At 49.3% G+C, this 20,926-nt stretch overlaps 1 protein-coding gene across 1 annotated transcript in view; it reads left to right on the forward strand.

Moving 5' to 3' along the window:
• The window catches only part of LGR6 (leucine rich repeat containing G protein-coupled receptor 6), a 143,044-nt gene that overhangs the window by 89,365 nt on the left and 32,753 nt on the right, over positions 1 to 20,926 (forward strand). Inside the window, exons 5-6 of the mRNA XM_033079937.1 lie at positions 4,966 to 5,181; positions 13,707 to 13,778. Coding sequence (XP_032935828.1) covers positions 4,966 to 5,181; positions 13,707 to 13,778 — 288 coding nt within the window. The remainder of the gene's footprint in view (positions 1 to 4,965; positions 5,182 to 13,706; positions 13,779 to 20,926) is intronic.

Genomic DNA, 20,926 nt, shown 5'->3' on the forward strand with positions numbered 1-20,926 from the left:
TCTCAGATCGTAGCTCAGGATTAACACAAACCTCACTGCACTGAGGACTGCACACACCCCAGCCCTGGCCAGACCTCCCCAGTGGCTGCACTGGTGGCCTTCCCTTGTCTTCTGCTCATTGGAAAGGAGGAATCTCCCACTCTTGACCTTTTCTCCTTAGAAAAGCACTTCCCTATTTGCCTGGTTCCTTCTAGAAGTGTTCCTGACCCCACCATTCTCTCTGGACTGCTCCTGGCAAGAAGGCAGTTGATTTCTCCCCATGCATTTATCAAACACAGACAACATTAAAAGCAACGAAGGGGCTCTTCCAAAACACATTCCCTTCAGTATGAAGCCGACCTGAAAATGTCCTGCCCAAGGAAACACTTCCCTTTGCCATTCCACACAGGTTCTTCTGCCTCCCCAGAGCTGTCACCCCACAGCAGCAGCAAAGGAAGCAACGGGCAGGCTCAGGCACACTCACATTTGGTGCTGAGCTGCTCCTCTCACCATGGCTCTGCACAAATGTGACCATCTGCTGAGGGAAAAAGAACCAGTGGACTTTGGATGTTCTTCCAGGCAGCTCCATCTCTCACTACACCTGTAGCCCCTAAAAGAGGAAACGGAGTTGTTGGGGAGTAAAGTCTGAGGTGACTGCAGGCACTTTTAGGACTTTTGAGTCAGTGTCATGTTGAAGTCATATAAACACTCTGTAACTCTCAGCAGCAGATGCAGCTCTAAAGCCAGAAGCGGAGACTTTCAGCAGCTGCTGGTTTTCATAAGCTGTTGTTCTTGAATGTCCCACTTAAAATCACCTCCTTCTGCATGCAACAGACAGGCCAAGGCTCTGCAGGGCCTTGCTTGAGCCCGTGAAGTCACTTGGAAATCCTGTCCATGCTGACATCTGGAGTCACTGTGTGTGATCCTCTCTCCAGAGTCACAGCACTGCTTGGCAGCAGGCGTGGGATGAGTCCCTCTCCTAAGGCATCCAGCAGCTCCATGAAAGAGGCGTCTTCCTCTGCAAGCCAGCAAAGGGTTAAAGCTTACAAGGAAAACCAACTGAGTGATTTGGTGAAATAAAGATTAAAACATCTCCATGGAAGGTGAGGAGCCAGCCCCGGCCTGTGCTGTCTCATTTACCCACTAATCAGCCCAATTACCTCAGGTATAAATCATAACACAAAACACTTACGGAGCCAGAGTCACACACTGAAGAAAGGAGAGAACTGTTGGGTTGGTTTTTGTTTAGTATAATTGATATAATTACTAACAACTCTGTGCCAAGAACTTCAGCTTTTCTGCTTCCAGAAGAGAGTAGAGAGCTGTCTGAAAGCCATAGCAATTAGCAATCCCCACATGCACAGCTTTTATTAGAAAGAATGCACATCTCTTCCAGAAAGAGCCAGCAGCTCCCTGAGGAGCAATTAACCATCTCTTGGTGCCAGGAATGCAGCTGTTACTGAGCCCATGTTCCCCATCCCCTCTTCAGTGCTGCAAAGGCACACAAGGAGTCCTGCTCATCGTGCTGCATGTGAAATGCCTTCACCTGGGCACTTCCCTGCTCCTAATTTTAATTTGCCTGGCTCCAGATAGGTGTATCTTGCTGTGCTCTGGTCCAAGCAGGTTGCTGATTCTGAGACTTCTCAGGTCCAGCTCATTGTAACCAGGAGAAGGTCTCACTTTTGCTCCACTGAGGAATCTGACTGAGCTCTGATCTCCACACTCTGGAGCAGACTGACAGTAATTACATGGCTGGAGCTTCCCAACACCTCCCCAGAACACAACCCCAGAGCTCCTCACGGGCAGCTGCCACACATTCACACCTTGCCAGGAGGTCAGCAGGCAGAGGTGAGGAGCAGGAGGGTTGGGGTTCATGTGAGTCCTGCACAGGTGACCCCTTCACTGCTGTGGAGATACAGAGCTGTGGACACACGAGCATGCCCACAGCCAGAAGCCATCCAGGAGTGGTAACAAATTCCTTGGCTGGATCCACGTTCCTGCTGATGTCCTCTCCACAGGGATCCACAAAGACACAAAGGGTGTCCAAGTACCCCTAAAACCTCCCTCAAGGACCTGTGCTGCACTTCCCACACCTATGGACATCCCTAGGGGAAAAAGGGCCTTTCCTGGGTGCTGCTAAACAGCCACAGAGCAAATCCATCAGCATTAATGAAGAATTAATAAGAAATTAAACTCCTGGGGCACCACCTCACTGAAAACTTGTGGGTCACGTCTGAGGCTTCACCCTCAGTTCATGAGCAAAGTGAGATGAAAAGCTGGACAGCCATGGGCTCCACCTCGCTCCCCTGTCCCTGTCCCTGTCCCTGTCCCTGTCCCAGCTCAGCTTGGCATACCAGCCCTCAGCTCTGGTTTAGCATCTCCACTTCTGAAAGCTTTGTTTGGGTTTGAGAAATTATAACTATTCTCATGTGTATTTTCATTGTCTGTTCTTTAATTAATTAAACTTAATACCAAGTGCTCACTTTAAAACATATTTCAGTGAACTTACAGGGATTTGGATTAAATAATATCTCTAGGAAAAGGAAGGATTGCTGCTTTTTTTTTTTTAAACTGTTAATGATGCCAAAACCTAACAGAAATCTTGTGCCAAGGATGGAATGGAAAAAAATAAGCAAAGATTAACATTTTGTGCAGAAGTTTTAATTTTGCTCTAAAAGGTTCTTGTTTGTCCCAAAACATTTTGATAAAATTTTCAAATAGAATCCTTAGCCTTATTCTGAGCTGCTGCAGCATTTGCTTTTCTGATCTTTATTCTTTGGAGTTGTTGTCTCGAGAAGATGAATGATGTTTTTCTTTGATTTGTTTGTAGTTTGGGAATCAGTAAATAAATTGGGGCAGAACTTGCAATGCCCACTCTCTCAACAGGAAAAATCAAAATCCATTGTCTTATGTTGGCCCTCTGAGCAAAGACACAAAACCTGTGGGAATGGAGCTTTGGGTGTGATGTGCATTTGTAATCCTCTCAACTGAACAGCCTTGCACCAGAAAATGCACCTTTGCAGCAATGCAAGAGTATTGAAATTTGGGAAAATTGAATCACAGAATCATAGAATGGTTTGGGCTGGAAGGGACCTCAAAACCCACATTCCAGCCCCTGTCATGGACAGAGACACCTTCCACTATCACAAGTAGAAATCCCATCCAGCGGCCTGGGACACTTCCATGGATCCAGGAGCTACCACAGCTTCTCTGGGCACCCTGTGCCAGGCCCTCAGCACCCTCTGAGGTGCTAGCAAAATGGGAGTAATGGAACAGGAATTTAGCCCACCCTGGGTTATCATTCTAGTCTAAGATAATGCTGTGCCAGAGCTGGTACTCTGCATTTCAAGGACATTTTCCTGAGCATCTCAGGAAGGTTTGACTGCACTTCTTAACCAGGTACAAATCTCCAGATTTGTCCATCCAGGTGAGGCCAGGCAAGGCAGGAAATGCTTCTTTCTGTGATGTAGGGAAGGTCTGTTTCCCAGGAATATCTGAGAATTTGACCCAGGAAACACCTCCCACACCCCCTTACACAGAGCAAGGCTTGCACCCAGCCCCTTCCCTGCTCCCATTTGTGATGGTCTCCTCCTCCTGCAGTTCCTTGCAGTGTTTTGTGAATTAAGAAATGTTGGTACTCCTTGAAGAAGGGTCGTGCCTGGGGGTGAGAGTGTCTGTTTACTCTAGTGTTCAACTTTTATCAAAAATAATACTTTATATAGTCAAGAATACTAATTTCTTTACCACATTCCTTTCTGGAAGATCATTGATTTGAGGGCTTGGCCATGACAGCTCTGTTAACTTCCTTCTCTCATGCTTTGATAAGAAACAAAGTGCTTCCTCTTTCCAATTTGAATTCAGAGATCTCTGCCTTAGATAGCTTGGAAAAATAAAATAAGCTCTGTTGGCTGTGGATGGAAATTAAAATTTTATATAATTGGTTCCTGGTATTTCGTCCAAATCTGAAGTATTTTCTTCTTGTAATTTGGTTTCAAAATCTGCAGATAAGACATTGTATCCTGCTCACCATCACTGCAATAAAAGGTCTTTAGAGAGATGATTCCCCAACCTAAGTTTTAAACTTTTTTCCATAATAACCTTTATATTTTTGGCTTGTCATTCTGTTTTGAAACAAAAAACAAGTGTACAAAATTAAAGTTTCTCACCAAATTAAAATCAAACCCAACCGCCTTAAGCTTTCCATGATGATTTAAAAAAAAGCAATTGGCAAATGGAGGGGGAGGAAAGGTGCAAAGCGTGATAGCAGAGCAGGAACATGGGACATGGGGTGTGACTCCAGGACCCCGAGCAGGGCTGTGACACATTTCCCATTTCCAGACAGATCCTTTCCTTCTGGAACGGAGCGTGGCTCCGTGCCGGGTCCCGCACACCGCAGGTGTGAGCGGCTTGGGCAGGGATTGCTCGGGCACTTCCACGGCCAGCCCAGCCCAGCTCTGATGCTCCGAGTGCCGGAGGGCTCAGGAGCTGCCCCCAAATGAGATGGAGGAGGGATGGTCCTTGGGGGTGGGCAGGGATCGCCCAGCACGGCGGGAGCGGCACCGACACCTCCTTGTGTTCATCACTATTTACAGCCCAGTTCAATCTCCGCAAACATCGATCGCTCCCTGCGGGCAGGGCTCTCACCGATCCCCACACTGTGATCCCCCCGCTGTGTCCCCGGGCACGGCTGTCACTGATCCCCCCGCTGTTTCTGTCCCCGGGCACGGCTGTCACTGATCCCCACACTGGTTTTGTCCCCTCTCACTGATCCCCCCGCTGTTTTTGTGTCCCCGGGCAGGGCTCTCACTGATCCCCACGCTGTGTCCCCGGGCACGGCTGTCACTGATCCCCCCGCTGTTTCTGTCCCCGGGCAGGGCTGTCACTGATCCCCACGCTGTTTCTGTGTCCCCTCTCACTGATCCCCACGCTGTTTTTGTGTCCCCGGGCACGGCTGTCACTGATCCCCACGCTCTTTCTCTCCCCCAGCCGCCTGGATGCCAACCTCATCTCCGTGGTGCCCGACCGGAGCTTTGAGGGGCTGCTGTCCCTGCGTCACTTGTGGCTGGACGATAACGCCCTGACCGAGATCCCTGTGCGAGCCCTGAACCACCTGCCAGCGCTCCAAGCCATCACCCTGGCCCTCAACCAGATCTGGCACATCCCCGATTTCGCCTTCCAGAACCTCAGCAGCCTCGTGGTGCTGTAAGCCTTCTCCGCTTCTAATTCCCTCGGCCGGGACAAGTGCTGCCCACGGGCTCCTCCTCCTGCGGGAATCCCGTCTTGCTGCTGGGGCGAGGGGCAGAGGTTTTGTTCAGAGGCGGGGAATCCCCTTAGTTTGATATGAAATGCTAAAAATGTCTCTTCTGATTTTTTTTGCCATATTTTCCTCACTTTTCAATGAAGAGGTACAAAGCTCCCTGATATAATTCGAGAAATGTTTTGGATCTAAAAAAAAAATCAGTAACTGGGAACAAAAACCAGATTGTTTTCCTTGAAGACTCAAGCCAAACCTTTTAATTTCTTTTCCTCTCTTCAATTCTTGTGTTAAAACTACAGGAATTTCTAGCAACATGAAAAAAATTATATTGCAACAATTTGCAGTCAGGTCACAAAAGTAATATTTTAATTTCTCAGAAAACCTACCAACTAACTCCTTCTCCTCCCCCCTCACTCCCTTTTATTACCAAGTACGATTTTAAACCAAAGGTCAAATGCCAATACCTTGTCCAAGCTTATTTGCATGGCTGTGGTACATCTGCAGCTCAGGTGTGCTGTCCAAGTTGTGTTGTAAGCTTTTCATGGCCAGCCTTGGAGAGCAGTGCTGCTCCAGGACAGAAACGCTCACTCCATGGGCAGTGAGACACCAAACCACCGACAGCTGCCATCAGAAAGGGAACTGATCCCTCTGGCAGCTGCTCAGGAGGGGCATCCTTCTATCAACAGAGGCTTGCAGATTATCTTCCCTTTAAAAGGAACTTGGCATGTGCAAATCAAATATTTTTTACTTCTTTGGTGTTGATTAGCAAGTTCGGGTGTGATTGCCAACTGCTTTAGAGCTCCTCTATCCACATGAAATGCCACCTCTAGTTTTGTAATTTATACTGATACCAGGGTGTTAAGTAACCTCAGCATGTAGTGCCTTAGTGAAAGTTCAGCAATTATTTCCTTTTCAAAATTTAAAGTGTTTACTGAGACCATCCAGCATAGAAAGTGCTTGGACAAAGCACAGTTCAGAGTTTTATTAAGCATCAAATTCATCTGTTTAGACAAAGCATAAAGGCTTATTTAGGAGAAAAAGCAAAAAGCAACTTGAGAAAAATCAAAAAAGTAGTTTTCACCCACAATAATGCTCATTCTGCAAGGCAACCCCTGGCCACCATAATGCAACCACTTCAGTCAGCTTTAATAGCTCACTCAGCGGGTGAGCTGACATTTGGGGTTTCATTTCAGCCTCCAAAGCATGCTGCTTTCATTCCGGCTCATCCCATACTGTGGGCAAGAAGCAACTCCTTAATTAAACAGGCAAGCTTCAGAAATAAAAGTCATTGACCATTAGGTCACAAGGGAGAGAATAATGTCCCACCACATACAATTGGAAGGGAACACATGTGTGATCCTGCCAGGCTCTGTGGGACACGATGCTGCATTTTTGTGGGATCACAAGTGTTTGGCAGAACTAGCCCCATAAATCTCTCCCATGCTTCCATGCAAGCCCTTGTCAACACATCACCAGTGGAAAGTCACCCAGTGTCCCTCTTGTGTCCCAGCCAGGGATATGTCCCTGCTCCAGACTCACCCACCGAGCTGACAAGCAATGCTCCCAGAAGACAGCCAAGCTGAGAGAAGACATTCCCTGGCAAGGTGCAGATGACACGTGTGCCTTCCTCTGCAAATGTCTGCATTTGCAGGTATCTGCTGCTATAAACACTGGAAACTGCCAGCTACAGGAGTGAGCCCCTGAGGGAGGAAAGGCAAGGGCAGACATGGCTGAGCACAGGGGAATCCCTCCTGTACAGCCTGGTCATTACTGAGGGACATGGCTGAGCACAGGGGAATCCCTCCTGTACAGCCTGGTCATTATTGAGGGACATGGCTGAGCACAGGGGAATCCCTCCTGTACAGCCTGGTCATTATTGAGAGACGTGGCTGAGCACAGGGGAATCCCTCCTGTACAGCCTGGTCATTATTGAGGGACACAGCTGAGCACAGGGGAATCCCTCCTGTACAGCCTGGTCATTATTGAGAGACGTGGCTGAGCACAGGGGAATCCCTCCTGTTCAGCCTGGTCATTATTGAGGGACGTGGCTGAGCACAGGGGAATCCCTCCTGTTCAGCCTGGTCATTATTGAGGGACGTGGCTGAGCACAGGGGAATCCCTCCTGTACAGCCTGGTCATTATTGAGGGACATGGCTGAGCACAGGGGAATCCCTCCTGTACAGCCTGGTCATTATTGAGGGACATGGCTGAGCACAGATGAGGCAGGAGCCTGCCAGGTGCAGAGCTGTGCTGTTCTCCTCCACACACCTTGGGCCCTAGGCAGAACCATTTCACCATCCTGCCACAAGCACTGACATCAGAGTATCCCAGCCTCAATCTGGAATACTTTAAAGGTTCAGTGTCTGCTAATAAATTACACCTTTGTTGAGGAATTCCCTGATCTTATTCCCATCTATTGCTGCTTCAGGCTTCGCACTAGGGCTGCAGGCTGTTCAGAACAGAGCCTCGTGTACATCACTCATCAGGAAATCCATGAATCTCTGTAATTGGCACCATCCTTTCCCAGCTTTAATAACAAGGGCTCCATGTGCTGGGATGCTGGCACTGTGCTTTGATGGGAGAAGAGAGGTGGATATTTGATCAGGATAGCTCATGGGAATAGGTGGTTACCTTCCAGTCTGATCTATTCAGGACCAAATGTATCTTAGTATCTGTACACAGAAACAATCCTGAATACTTTTCAGCTCATGGTTTGTAAAGGTTGTTTTACAAAAATCATCATCTTTCTGAAGCATAAGAGATTTTTCATTCAGCAGTCAGCATCTGAAACCCTCATGCTGCTGTGCTGACAGTCCAATAAAGTGCATGACAGCAGTTCTCAGTAGTGTCCCTCATTTCCTCTGCCAGCTGAATTCAGCAAGAAGTCACAAGCCAGGAATCACAGCACCTCTTTCAGTCCCACTCCCCAGAGGGGTCCTCAAGTATAATCTTCCATTGCCAAGAGATCCCCCATGCTGCAGGTGTGTCCTTGCTGCCCCATCTTTGCAGTGGGTTGCAGTTCCCTTCTTTCCTGATGTCACCAAAGGAGCCCTCAGCAGAGGTGCTGGGATGTGTGTGGGACACAGAGTTGGAGTGAACTTTCCAAAACAGGCCAAGCAGCAGAGAGGTTTGCCCTGTAATGAGGGACTTGGATAGAGAAAATCTTCAAGTAGTTTTACTTTCATCACATAGCAGAGAGCCCCTTAAGTCAGAGCAAACGGGGACAAAACCCGGATCCTTCCTTGTCTGGGTCCACCTTAGCTCTTGGAAACCTCCAGGAGTCAATTTGGCCCCGTAATGGGAGCAAAAGAGAAGCTCCACTCCTCTAACCTGGCCCTCCCCCTTGCACACCTGGTTGAAAAAATGGACTCTGGGAAAAGTTGTTCTCATGCCATTACCAGTTGGTTTTGCTTAACACCCTCTAATTCTTGAGCTCTGTGTCCATCTCCTCTGTGCATTGCTGTATTTCTTACTGCCTGTTGTGCCCTTCCCTCAGCTCAGCCCTTCCAGACCCCACCCAGTTACCTGGTTTGCAGCATGGAATCCCCAGTTGGTTTGGGTGGGAAGGGACCTCAAAGCCCATCCCTGGCCATGGCCAGGGACACCTTCCACTAGCCCAGGGGTTCTCCCTTCTGCTGCACGTGACATTCACACAATCTGAATATCAGCTGATAATTTATTGTCAAGGTCACTCAGCAGCACCTTCCAGCTGAAAGTGTGAAGACAGTAAATGAAGGATTTTAATAGAATTCCTCCTTCTTACAGTTTTTTTGTCATTAAAGGACATGATGCAACTCTCTCTCTAACAGAATGGTTTAGTGACTGGAAGATAAAACTTGTTTGAAAGACTCCTGTGTTCCCATTCCCATTTTGTCCTTGTTCTGGTGTAACTGGCTGAGACTTTCAGAAGGGATCACTGCTTTTCAGTGTCTGCCTTGCCTAGGAGCAAATATCAGCACGTCCCTGCTTTTCAGGGAAGCTGCTCACCAGTCATTTCAGCTGACATCTGTGGGGCTTGGGGCTGCCACAAAGCCCAGTCTGGTACAGGGTGAGCCTGTGAATCCCTGCCCTCACCTATGCAAGGGAGTTACCAGTGCCTCTCTGAGAAGCTGTTGGGAACCTTGGTGTTGGCAGGGAGTGCCAGGCATGTGCAATTCATTATCACTAAGAACAATATTGCCTGGAACATCTGGGTCCCATTCATGAGCCTTTTAATTGGCAAAAGTGCCTTTTCTCTCAGAGGACCGAGCTCGCTGCCTTGGCAAAAGTGGATTTCCTTCTCCAGCACTTGAGGAAGAAGCAAATCGTGCTCCAATTCATCCTGAGAATGTCACTTCTGATTGAGCTTTATTCTTCACCAGACAAGTTTCATGTTGGTCCTCCATTAATGGAAACAATCCATGGAATTTGCACCATTTATTATTTAGATTTCTCTACTTATCCATGGCCAAGTTGAGGAAAAGGACAATTTTGCCACAATAAAGATGGGAGCTCATCATGGCAGTGGCTGGTCAGGGGAGAATTCATATGATGTCAGATTTGAGCTTGGTTCAAATCATCTAATGCAAATAATTGATGGAAAATGTTTGCATTTGTCCTTTTTGAGAAGAAAAAAATGAAGTCATTAGAAATGAAAGCAATGGCAATCCATCACTTTTCTTTGTAGTCTGTTCCAGTGGTTAATCACTCTTAGTGTTAAAAAAAAAAAGCTCATCTTTCCCATTTGAATTTTCTTTGGCTTTGACTTCAGACATTTGTTCTTATTATTCTTTCCTCTGCTAAATCACAGAACCATTTTAGTACCCAGTTTCTAACCAGGAAGAATCCTATACATTACACTGCACTCATCCCCTTGATCTTATTTAATAAGCTAAACAGATTGAATTCTCTATGTCTCCATCCTATTTTTTCCCAGCCCTTGGATCATTTTTATTGCTCTTCTCTGCACCCATTTCAGTTCATCAACATCCAGTTATCAGTATGGGTATCAGCACCTTTGTCCTGCCAGATCTGCTTTCACCAGTGTTCAGTGCAGATGTTGATACAATTTCCCTTCCCTTGCCCATACAGACAAGCATCATCATTAAATCAGGATTTAAACACTAGCTCAACCTTCTTCCCTTCTGTGTGAGACAAATGTTCAGTCCCCTTGGAGGCGGCATTGCCAGAGCTGAAGCTACTGCCTGTGCTGGACTGTTTCTCAGAGTGTTCTCCAGGACCTTTTAGTTCACTGAAAAACTAAATGGAAAAGGAAGGCAAATGAAAACTGAACAAATTTGGCTGAGGGTGCTGCATGAATGATGAGGGGAAATCATATTTATTCCAAATTTCTGATAAGAAATCATTGGCATGGAGAGAAAATTTTCTTTTTAGAATCTGTTGCATGTTTCTCATTGTGGGTCAGAATGAATCTTGTGGGATTTGATATTTTTTCTGCTTTTGTTTCTAAATTCTCACCACCTGAGGCAGCAGCCAGGCTGCAGCCTCTCTCCCCAGCCTGTGTGGGATTCTGCTGCCACTGTGATTTATGTTATTTTTTTCAGTAGAACACAGCAAGGGCTCACCTGGCAGCAGAGGAGCTCCCTGCTCCCATGACAAGTGGGAGTCCTTGTGCTGCTGCAGGAGATCCTGGGCAGTGCCACCCTGCCAGGGCTCAGTGGGACACTTGCTGCTGCTGTTTTCTGGTGGAAGTGCATGGCTGAGAGCAGCCTGCAGGCCAGCCCACAAAACAGCCATACCTGTCCTCATCTGGGCACAGCTTCTTCCATGGAGATTGCCCAAACCCATCCTCACTCCATGGCACTGGCCTGAAAAGGAAGAGGCCTAGATCCAAAAGCCCGTTGCCCTTACCAAGGAGATTGGGGATTCTAGCTCCAACAGCAAAGGCTTAAAGAATTCCCATGTTTTTGCATCGTAGGGGTTGTTTATAGCCCAGAATCAAGTACCTTGAGCTGCTATCAAACCAGCTGAGCTGTAATTTACAGGGCAGAATATAACATTGTGTGGGCTGAGCTCAAATTGACAAGCACTGGAGATGTTGCAATTCCACTTGTTAAAAATTGTTTACCATGGGAATAAAAAAAGGCAGGATGGAAGACAGGAACGGCTTTTCAAGTGTTTACCTTTCCAGCTCTCCTGTTTCTATTATTGCCATGTGGTTGGGTAACTCTGGAGTTCAGCTTGGACAGCAAATTATTTTATAACTCCCTTTTTTGGTCGTTCATAATTTTCTCACCAACAAAGAACTTCCTTCGGATGATTTTCATTACGCTGCCTCCAAACAAAGCACTCTAGAGCCAAATATAAACACAGCAGGTGATTGCTTTTCTCTGCTGTCTCCTTGCCTGACGGCAGTGATAGCAGTCAGCTGGTCAGCAGGTCCCAGCTTGGACAAGGTGTCCAGTCACACTTGACAAACTCCAGGGAGTTCACACCTTCCCTGGCGTTCAGCACTGCCTTGTCCCCACACTGTCCCCTCACAGCAGACAGGGGTTTGGGCCATGAGGCTCTTGTGGTACCCCTTCATGTGATCCCACAGCAGTGCAGACCCCAACCCTGTCTTTGCCAAATGCAGTATCCAGTGCCAAAGGAGCTCAAAGTGGTTGGCACCACCAGCTGTAGATAAGGCAGCATGACCAGAAACTGTTAACATCTGATGGAGAAAACCATCTGGGCACAAACTTCTTTTCATGTTACAAAGAGAAATTTCTCCCATAAGATTCTCATTTTGATCTCAGGCTTCTTTTCTGCTCTAAAAGTCATAACCAAGTTTTCTTGCAGGCAACATCATTTTCTTTTTTCCCATTTGTTTAAAGGAACAAACATATTTTATCAGATCTCTCTCCCTTCCCCTTCCTCTGAAATGTTTGTGTGTTCTCATCCCAATGACAAACATTCTCAGGCTGGTTTCTGTTTTGCAGGCCCCTACCAAACTGCCCTGGAGCCTGGCTGTTCCTTCAGCCTCAGCTTCCTCCTGTTTTACCCTAGAATATTTGGCAGTAGGAGCTGCCTGGGCTCAGCCAAACAGCTCACACTTGAATCCAGGTGGAGTGAGAGATTTTTCAAGCTGAGACACATTTAGATCAAGTAGCAAATAATGAAAAACTCATTGATCCACCTGCCAGGATGGAGGCTCGCCCAGGCTCTTGGAAGTAGGCAGCAGCATTGGACAAAGGCTGGTGCATCCCTTGCTGGTGCTATCATGGGCATGGGACAAAAGGACTCCCAAGGGGGGTGGTATGGCAGCAATTCACCACATGGATTTGGCATTAAAAGAGCATCTGAACTGATGGGAAACCTGCCCTGAGAGACCTGCCCCTCCTTGGTGGGCATTTGTCACACAGACTGTGGCAGTGCAAGCATGGGCATCACTTCGGGGGTGAAGTGCAGCTGGTAGAAGTGCACACTGGGCAGCAGTGGGTTGTCTTCTCCTGGTTTTCAGCAGACGTTTCTCAGACTGCTCCCAAGAACTCTCTCCATGGACTCAGAGGTGCCTTTGAGTGGGATTTCAGAGGGAGGCACAGTTAGCCACAAGCTCACAGCTGTAAAGGAGGTGACATGGAAGAAGCACTGACATGTGCACACATACACGAGAGTCTCTGATAATCCAAGATGAGGAATCCAGGGATTAAGGCCTTGGGTTTGCCAAAAGACTGAGACAGGGGAGTGAGGGATCCATGGAAACACAGAACCCAGAACAGCAAAAACTCATCACCTACAGAGCTTCCAAGGCAAAATTACCCCAGGTGGCTTTGCAGGGGGTCCCAGCATGTGGCTCCCCAATGCCAACGTTAAGGCTGGGAGCTCCCAAGCCTGTAAGCACTAGATGATTGTGGCATGTAGCAGCAAGATGAAGGGGAACAGGAAAAAACTGTTCCTATGGTGCAGAGAATGTGTATCAGCCTGTGGCATGGCCCCAGCACTTCAGCCAGGCACTCTGAAGCATTGAACTGAAGACAACTCTTATTGCAATCAAACTGGAGCTGGTCCAGTTTTTTTTTTTTTAATAAACTGTGACTAACAGAATGATTTTGCGCTCAACATCTTCTTGCTGCAACTAAGGCTCCAAGGAATCCAAACGTGATTGTGTCCTTAGATAGCACCCAGTGCCCATGACCAGCTGGTGAAGCCACACAGTGGGCTGAGCCCAGGGTAAGGTGAGCTCTAGGGTGTTTCTTGAAGCTTCTTGCTTAAGCATGTTCATCCACAGCCACCTGGCAGCTGTGAAGGTGGAGATCTCAGGGAAACTCCTACATTAGCCTGGAATTCCTGAGAGGAGTGGGAGCTCTGTGGCTCTCTGCAAGCATTACTGCACCCAACACATCTCCTGGGGTAAGAGAGAGAGCCCCATAAGCGCCTTTGGCATCCCAGCCCAGACTGGGCTCAGCTTACAGGAGGTTCTGGACCATGGCTCAGACCAAAGGGAAAGCTCAGCTTGCAGCCCCACTGACCAGCTCTGTTTTGTCCACAGGCACCTGCACAACAACCGGATCCAGAGCCTGGGAGCCAACGGCTTTGATGGGCTGCACAGCCTGGAAACCCTGTGAGTGCCCTGTTTCCTTCTCTAAAGCCATGGGGTGTGTTCATGCCCCAGCACAGCGTGCAGGACAGGAGGTCAGCCCCACACGTGTCCCTGGTCACCAGGGGCACTGAGGGCAGCAGCAGGGCTGGCTCCAGGCACCAGCATGAGTAGATGCCCAGGGCATGATGCTCACTGGGGAGTGAGAGCCTGGCCTTTCCTGCTGTGGCTGTGCAAGCTGCTCAGGCTGTGCTGCTGCTGCAGGGGGACCTGTGCATGTGGGCAGTGTTGATGGCAAGGGGTTCTGAGGCCCTGGACACCATTCCAGATGCAATCCCAAGAGCTTGGATGCATTCCCTACTCAGGGAGTGTGTCTCCTTTTTCTCAGCTCCCTAACACCTGACCCCCAAAGCAAGGAGCTGGTGTGAGTTTGGGGCCTGTAAAGTCCTCAGGGGTCTGTGAGACATCTCAGAGATGATCTCATGTCTGCTAGCATCACCCACAGCCAGCTGACTTCACTGTGCACCATGTGCTTGGCGTGGCTAGGAAACAATCAGTCAGAAGACTGCAGGGAGAACGGGAAGCGGGAATGAACCCACCTCCAGGTCACATCTTCAGGAAGGTAGATGGAGATTGGATAATAGGAAGAAATTCTTGTTAGGGTGATGAAGCCCTGGCACAGAGTCCACAGAGAAGCTGTGGCTGCCCCATCCCTGGAAATGTTCAAGGTCAAGTTGGACAGGGCTTGAAGCAACCAGGGGGTGGAATGAGATGGGCCTCGAGGCCCCTTCCAAGCCAAACCCTTCTGTGATTGTGTGATTAGCAGCAAGGGGCTCACCCTGAACTCAGGGAGAGTTTCATCCCACAGCCTGGCCACACATTCCCTGTGCTGTGCCAGCTGCATGAATGGCCTGTGTCTCGTGTGCTCTGCATTGGCCCAGGAGGAAACATAAACAAGCAAACAAATAAATTGAGGCTCTGAAAGACTGGAAGAGGTGCTTGATGCCTTCAATTGTGCAGAAATATGTCCCTTCATGCAGGCTTGGGGTCAGAGTCAGGCCCTTGCTTCCTGCCAGGAGAACCAGGGGGTCCAGGTCATGGCAGAAGGAGATGCTGCTTCCCAGCATTCAAGTGCCACTCAAGGAGACAGGGCCCCTCTGTGCCCAGCATGGTGCCAACAGCAGCTATCAGGCAAGAGTGGCAGCAGCAGGCAAACCCTTGGTCCCCAGACACACTCCTCAGGGCAGGACCATGACACACATTGTCTCTGCCTTGCAGACTGGCAGATCCTGGGACCACCCAGAAGGGCTCAGCTGGGGAGAGGTTGAACTGTGCCAGGGGTGGGAGGCTGATGGATAGTCTCCTCTGGTGACCCACGGGTCCCAGCTTGGCTTTCTCCCCAGTCATTTCTGGTGGTCACAGGCAATTATGTGAGGGCAGAGCTGTGGCACCAGGCAGCACAAAGGCAGGGAGCTGCAGGAGGAAGCAGAGGACTTGCTGATGGAAGAAAACCTTGCTTGGGCTGCAGCTGTAGCAGACATGCAGCAACATCCCAGCCTGCATCTGGGCAACCCTTCTCTGCAGCCAGGGTGATGAGAGATGCTGATGCCCATCCCAAGCAAGATGGAACTGCAGAGGAAAAAGATGGCCCCTTGTTTGCTGTGGGAAAGACTAAAGGATTTCATAGCCCTGGGAGATAATTCTGTTTCCACAGCCATTTGTGCTGAATGCTTATTTTCCCTCTCTTCCACTCTGCTCCTGCTCTCACACTTTCTTTGCCTTTTGCTGCTCATCCGAGATGCCACCCAGCACTTGGGGAGTTTCATGTCCCCTGCTCTTGCTCCCAGTGCCTGCAGGGACAGGGCTGTGCAGCACTGTGGGACTCTGGAGCAGCTCTGCTGTCCTGTCTCTGCTGATGCTGATCAGTCAGCCCTGCTAGAATCCAACCTCCAAGGGTTGCAGCAGGGCTCTGTCTGTGTCCAGGCTTTGCCTGTGTCCAGGTGCTGCAGGATGGATTGGTGTGAGCATCTCACAGCCCCACCCTGCACAGCTGCCTGCAGCGAGGATGGTGCTGTGGCAGAGAGCTCCAGACTCCCCAGATTCTCCTCCACATCTGATTGTTCTGAAGAAGTGTCCTCCAGAGCAGTGAGAGGCCTTCTTGACCTGAGTATCCAGTTCTCTCCTTTGGGCCAGCAACCATTCCAGCTCAGTGATCCCTGAGGAACACGTGGACCCGCCCTCCCATGCTCATCCTTAGCACCCACCTGTCTGCTGACCAAGGCTGGGCAAGCTCTGGGGCAAAAAACTGCCAAGCTTTTGTTGCACCATCCGAGCCAAGCTGCTAGACTTGCATCTACCTATCACCTCTCAGCTCCTGTGCATGTGGAGACGATTACAGTCTCCACATTTACCCTTTTACTCAAATTATGATTACATTCTGTTGACAGCACTTAGCACATTTTCTTGGCTTGTGGAGGCCAAACCATGCTCTCAGTTACCCCGTGGGCGTTACCTCCTGGAAGGCAGCAGGATGGTAAGGGTTGGTGAAGACAGAAATTTCTCCAGGGTTCCTAAAATGAGTATTTGTGGCCAGATGCTGATTATAAACCAGGCACAATAGTTGAAGAACTGTAAAATTTGAGAGGAAAACATTGTTTCAGGTTTTTCAGAAGAGCCTGGGAAGTTTGAGGTTCAAAAACCTCCTCTTCCTGAGGGGAACATTTATTCTCATATTCAGCTAGACAGGAAAACTTATATTTTTATTAAATGCCAAAACACTAAGAGAAGCAGTAGGCACTGCCTCGTGCAGATCTCAGCAATGTGTGAGCTGCATAAGTAAAACCACACTGCTCCCCTGCCCCAAGTCCCAGCCTTTCTGCAAAAGCAGATCCCAGCAGAGCACCTTTGTTCTTGGAGAGGGCTTGGCCCCAATATTTCAGGAGGGCAACAAATCTAGAAAGAGGTGAAACCTTCACATTTCCCTTGCACTGACCTGCAGCTCCTATGCACAAGTCAGCTCTGCCAAGTGCACAGCAAGAGCAGTTCTGTGTTCTCCACACTGATGGGGGAGCAGGCAGATGTGCAGCACCCACCCAGTCTTAATGAGTCAAACACCAGCATGAAACTGGAGAAAGCATCTCCAAGGAAATTTTCTGTCAGGACAAGACCTGGCTGCTCCCCAGCCACCCCCCCAGCCTTCTCTTCCGGGGAAGGAAAGCTGGCAGGTAGGCTGGGAGCAAGCCACAGCAGCCTGGGCCAGATTCCCAAAGGGGTTTCAAAACAGCCCTGTAAACCAGTGAGGTTCCCTCTCCAGTTCCCATCAGCCTGAGAGATGACACAACCCTGCAGGGCTGTGGGAAGAAGCCCCAAGCTGAGCCATGAAACCAGGGATTAGATGGTCAGAGTGGGAGAAGATTGGCATTTTTTAGCCCTTTCCCAAAGACATGGAGTAAATAAGAGTATAAATATTCTGATGTGACACATTCCTCCTTTGGGGTAATGGCCTCAATCCTCTACACAAGGTGTGAGGTCAGGGGATGCCCATAGGAAATGCAGGGAGGAGCCAGCACTGCCCTGCTGGGCATGGAGACCATAAATACCAAGGGAAGGACATCCATCCCCATTGGCATGGCCAGAGGGAAAGGCCTGTGGCCAGGGTGAATGTCTGGCAGGTGTCCTGACACTCCAGGGTGAGGGTATCCCAGAGGGTGAGGAATGGGGAGGTGAAATGAAACAGAGTCAAGAGAAGCACCATCTTTTGCAAGAAGTATGTACAGGGCATGCCAAGGGCTGAGACTGCAGACACACTGCTCTTTGCATTGCTTCCCTGGTCCAGATTGACCTTGTCAGTCCTGGTCTATCATCCTTTGGGATGTTTGACACCCACTGAAAAAGCCTGCTTCTGCCATTTGGATGGAAATATCTTGACTTCTACATTTCCTGACTATCTTAGACTCCATTTCTGTGTCTTGAACAAAACAGCAAGAAGGGCAAGGGGTTTGCCCACCTTCTAGTGGGAGGTGTCCCTGCCCATGGCAGGGGCTTGAAATTAAATTATATTTAAGGTCCCTTCCAATACAAACCATCCCATGATTCTGTGATAAGAATTGCTGTGTATATAAGCCTGGTAAGCAGAAGTGCTTCTGGAAAAGCTGATGGAAAGAGCAGCTCAGCTGCAGCCAGGAGCATCACTGCAATGACAGAGACTGATTCTTGGCAACACTCAGAGCTTGTGCTGAGGGCTGGGGAGAGCGTGGCTGTGGTTTCAGAGGAACAGCAAGGGAAAACTGCCATCCAAAGGCCTGCATGCTGCTAACACAGGGGCAGGTTCCCCACTGCTGTATGAGGAGAGGATTTCTCATAAGAGGATCCCTGTGACATCAGTTTCCAGGGAGGCTGGTCTCATGCCCAGGTTTCTTCCTTACCACCTTATCTGGAAAGCTGAGCTTTGCTATCAGTGTAAAGGCTGATGAACAATTGCCTCATATCTCACACTGCTCAACTTCAGCTTCATTAGGTAGATTGTGATAGCACTGAATTTACCCCTCTGTGTCCCTGAAATATGAATATTTCATGGATCACAGCTGAAGGGGAGTAAGTGAAGCCCCCCCACATGACCAAGCTCCAGGTCCCTGCTCTGTGCAGAGGGATGGAAGGGGAAGCTGACCTGAAGCTGTGCAGCCATAGGTGTTTGAGTGTGTGTGCTTCAGAGGTAGCCATAGGGAGGGCATGTGATTATGACAGCTGAATCTCAGAGCTGGCCCCAAATTCTATAGCCAAACACCAGCACACACAGACCATCATTTAGCATTCCCACCTTCCCTGATATTAAGCAGCCCTTGGCATCTCCATGGCAGAGCAGAGCAGAGCAGACCCAGAGAGCAAGTGCAGAGAGCAGCTGAAAGGGGCCAGAGGCTCCTCGTGAATCTTCCCAAATCTTCCACCAAAGCAGTTGTGGAAGTGACTCATTGAAAATGCCCTGGGATCCTGCTTTGAAGAAAAGGGGAAAGCATGTTTTCTCCCATCAGAGTGTTTTGTCCAAGCAGGGAGAGGTGTGGTGGCCCTGGGGGCTGGCTGTCACACACACAGAACAGGAAGCCTGATGTGAGACCCTGGGGCAATGCAGGTGGGCAGCAGCAGTGGCTCTGGCAGGTCTGTGCTCTCAGCTGTGCTTCAGGTGGGCTGGCAGTGCCACGCAGCACCATGGCAGGGGATGTGGAATGTCCCCCACCACAAAAGCCACCTCACATTCCCCAGCACCAGCTCAGAGCTGTGTCTGGAGGTGCTGAGGCAAAGGGAAAAATGCAAAAGAAGGAGCTGTGACCCTGCCAGTGGGCCCTGTCATGGACACAGACAGACCCTGGCACTGGCAGGGAGCAGAAACGTGTCCTGGCAGTGTCCTGCCTTCCCAGCCCCAGCGGGGCCAAGGTGGCTCCTGAGGCACAGGCAGGGCTGGGAAATGAATGGCTGCTCCCCAGGACAGGCTCAGAATGCTGGAGGCCTCCAGGCTGCAGCCAAAATAGCAACAATCTGTCCCAAAGTGCTGCTCCTTTGGGATGTCTCCAGCCTGTCTCTGACACGGCTGTGTTCAGAGAGGCCGTGCAGCCCTCGCCCATCCCCTCCACCTGAGATGACCCCACTGTTTCCTATCTCCCTGGGTTCTCCCTCCCCATCCACATCCCTGCCAGCTCCTCCGCCCATCAGACAAAGGAGATAAATCACTTGGAAAGAGCAAATCTCCATTCATTTAAAAACTTTTTAATTTCTTTTTAAAAAATAGCACTAATAAATTAGAAACGTCTCCCAGAACAGCTGAATCCAAAACCCTCTGGCTCCAGGCATTTTATCTGCCTAACCTTGTCTCACAGGAAATGCCCTTACCACAGCACCCATCCCATTATCTGGGTAATTAGTCGAGTCTGTAAATGCAGAGCAGAGCTGGAACCTACCAACTCCTCTGGAGAGTTGGATTCTCTATGGCAGAGAAAAAAAAAAAAAGTAAGAAAATTAATATAAAGTGCACCTTGGGCAATGAAGGCAGGAAGAAGAACATGAAAAATATCTCCAGTACAGCTCATACAAGGGTTGTTTAACACTTCAAGGGCCAGGCAAGCTTTGCTGTTCTCCCAGAAAACTGTCTGCCAAATGCTACCTTCCTCCTCAACCTATCAGCATGTTTAATTTGAAGCCTTTTGTGCAGTCTTTTGATGTTAATGTGAAATGTGTGCAATTCCCAAAGCAGCTGATGGATTTGATCCCTCAAGGACACCCTGTTTGCTGCACTGAGCTGCTCTGGTACTTGCTCAGCATCCTGATGCTGCAGCCCTGCAGGGTCAGCATGGGTCCCCAGGCAGCTCATCAGAACTTGGCTGTGTGATCCCAACCTGCCCTGCCAGAGGATGGAAGGGACTTGGAGAGAGGCTCAGGTACCCAGATTGAGGGCATGGAGAAAGGAAGGGGACATGTGGCTTTTTGGAAAGGAGGCCACAGCTGAGGGCCCTGCTTGCATGGCCCATATTCTTGGACCTGTGCCTGCTCCAAGAACAGAGCTATAAAGTTCACTGTCTGATCACTGTGTAAGTGGAAAGTGACTTTCCAAACAGAAAAAGTCACCTGTAAAACTGAACTGGCAAACACACCTAATACTGACTACGTGTCTCCTTGGGCCCTGCTCCCAATTTGCTGCAGCTTCTCCCCCTAGGGCAGGAGCCTGGACTACCAGGAATGTGCCCTCCCTGATACAGCCCAGCTCTGAACCATTCTGTACCTGGGAACCAGGCTGAGCTTTGGCAGAGCACAAGCCCAGTCTGACACAATATTTTGCAGGTTTATAATGAAAAAAGGGAGAAAGTGAAGGTAGTTCAGGTGAAAAGGTATCTCTGGAGACACTGCACTTTTCCATGGTTTCACTCTAAGGCTCATCTCCATGGCACAATCTGCCTGGTTTCCCTTTGCCCACCAAATCCTCACACCCCCTCTTGCACCTGGCCAGCTCTCCAGCCTGGCTCCCCCTGCCACTGATCCTGCAGCCTTGGAGCCACTGATCTGGCAATGAACAGCAGCACCGTGGCTCTCCAAACTCCAACCTCAGAGTCTGCAGACATGCTGTGACCCATCAGAGGTCCTCAGCTCCTCTGGCTCTTTGGGCTTCCTTTTGCCCAAAGCCTTTCCCT

Source organism: Catharus ustulatus, chromosome 25 (genome assembly GCF_009819885.2).
Source record: "Catharus ustulatus isolate bCatUst1 chromosome 25, bCatUst1.pri.v2, whole genome shotgun sequence".
Lineage (NCBI taxonomy): Eukaryota > Metazoa > Chordata > Aves > Passeriformes > Turdidae > Catharus > Catharus ustulatus.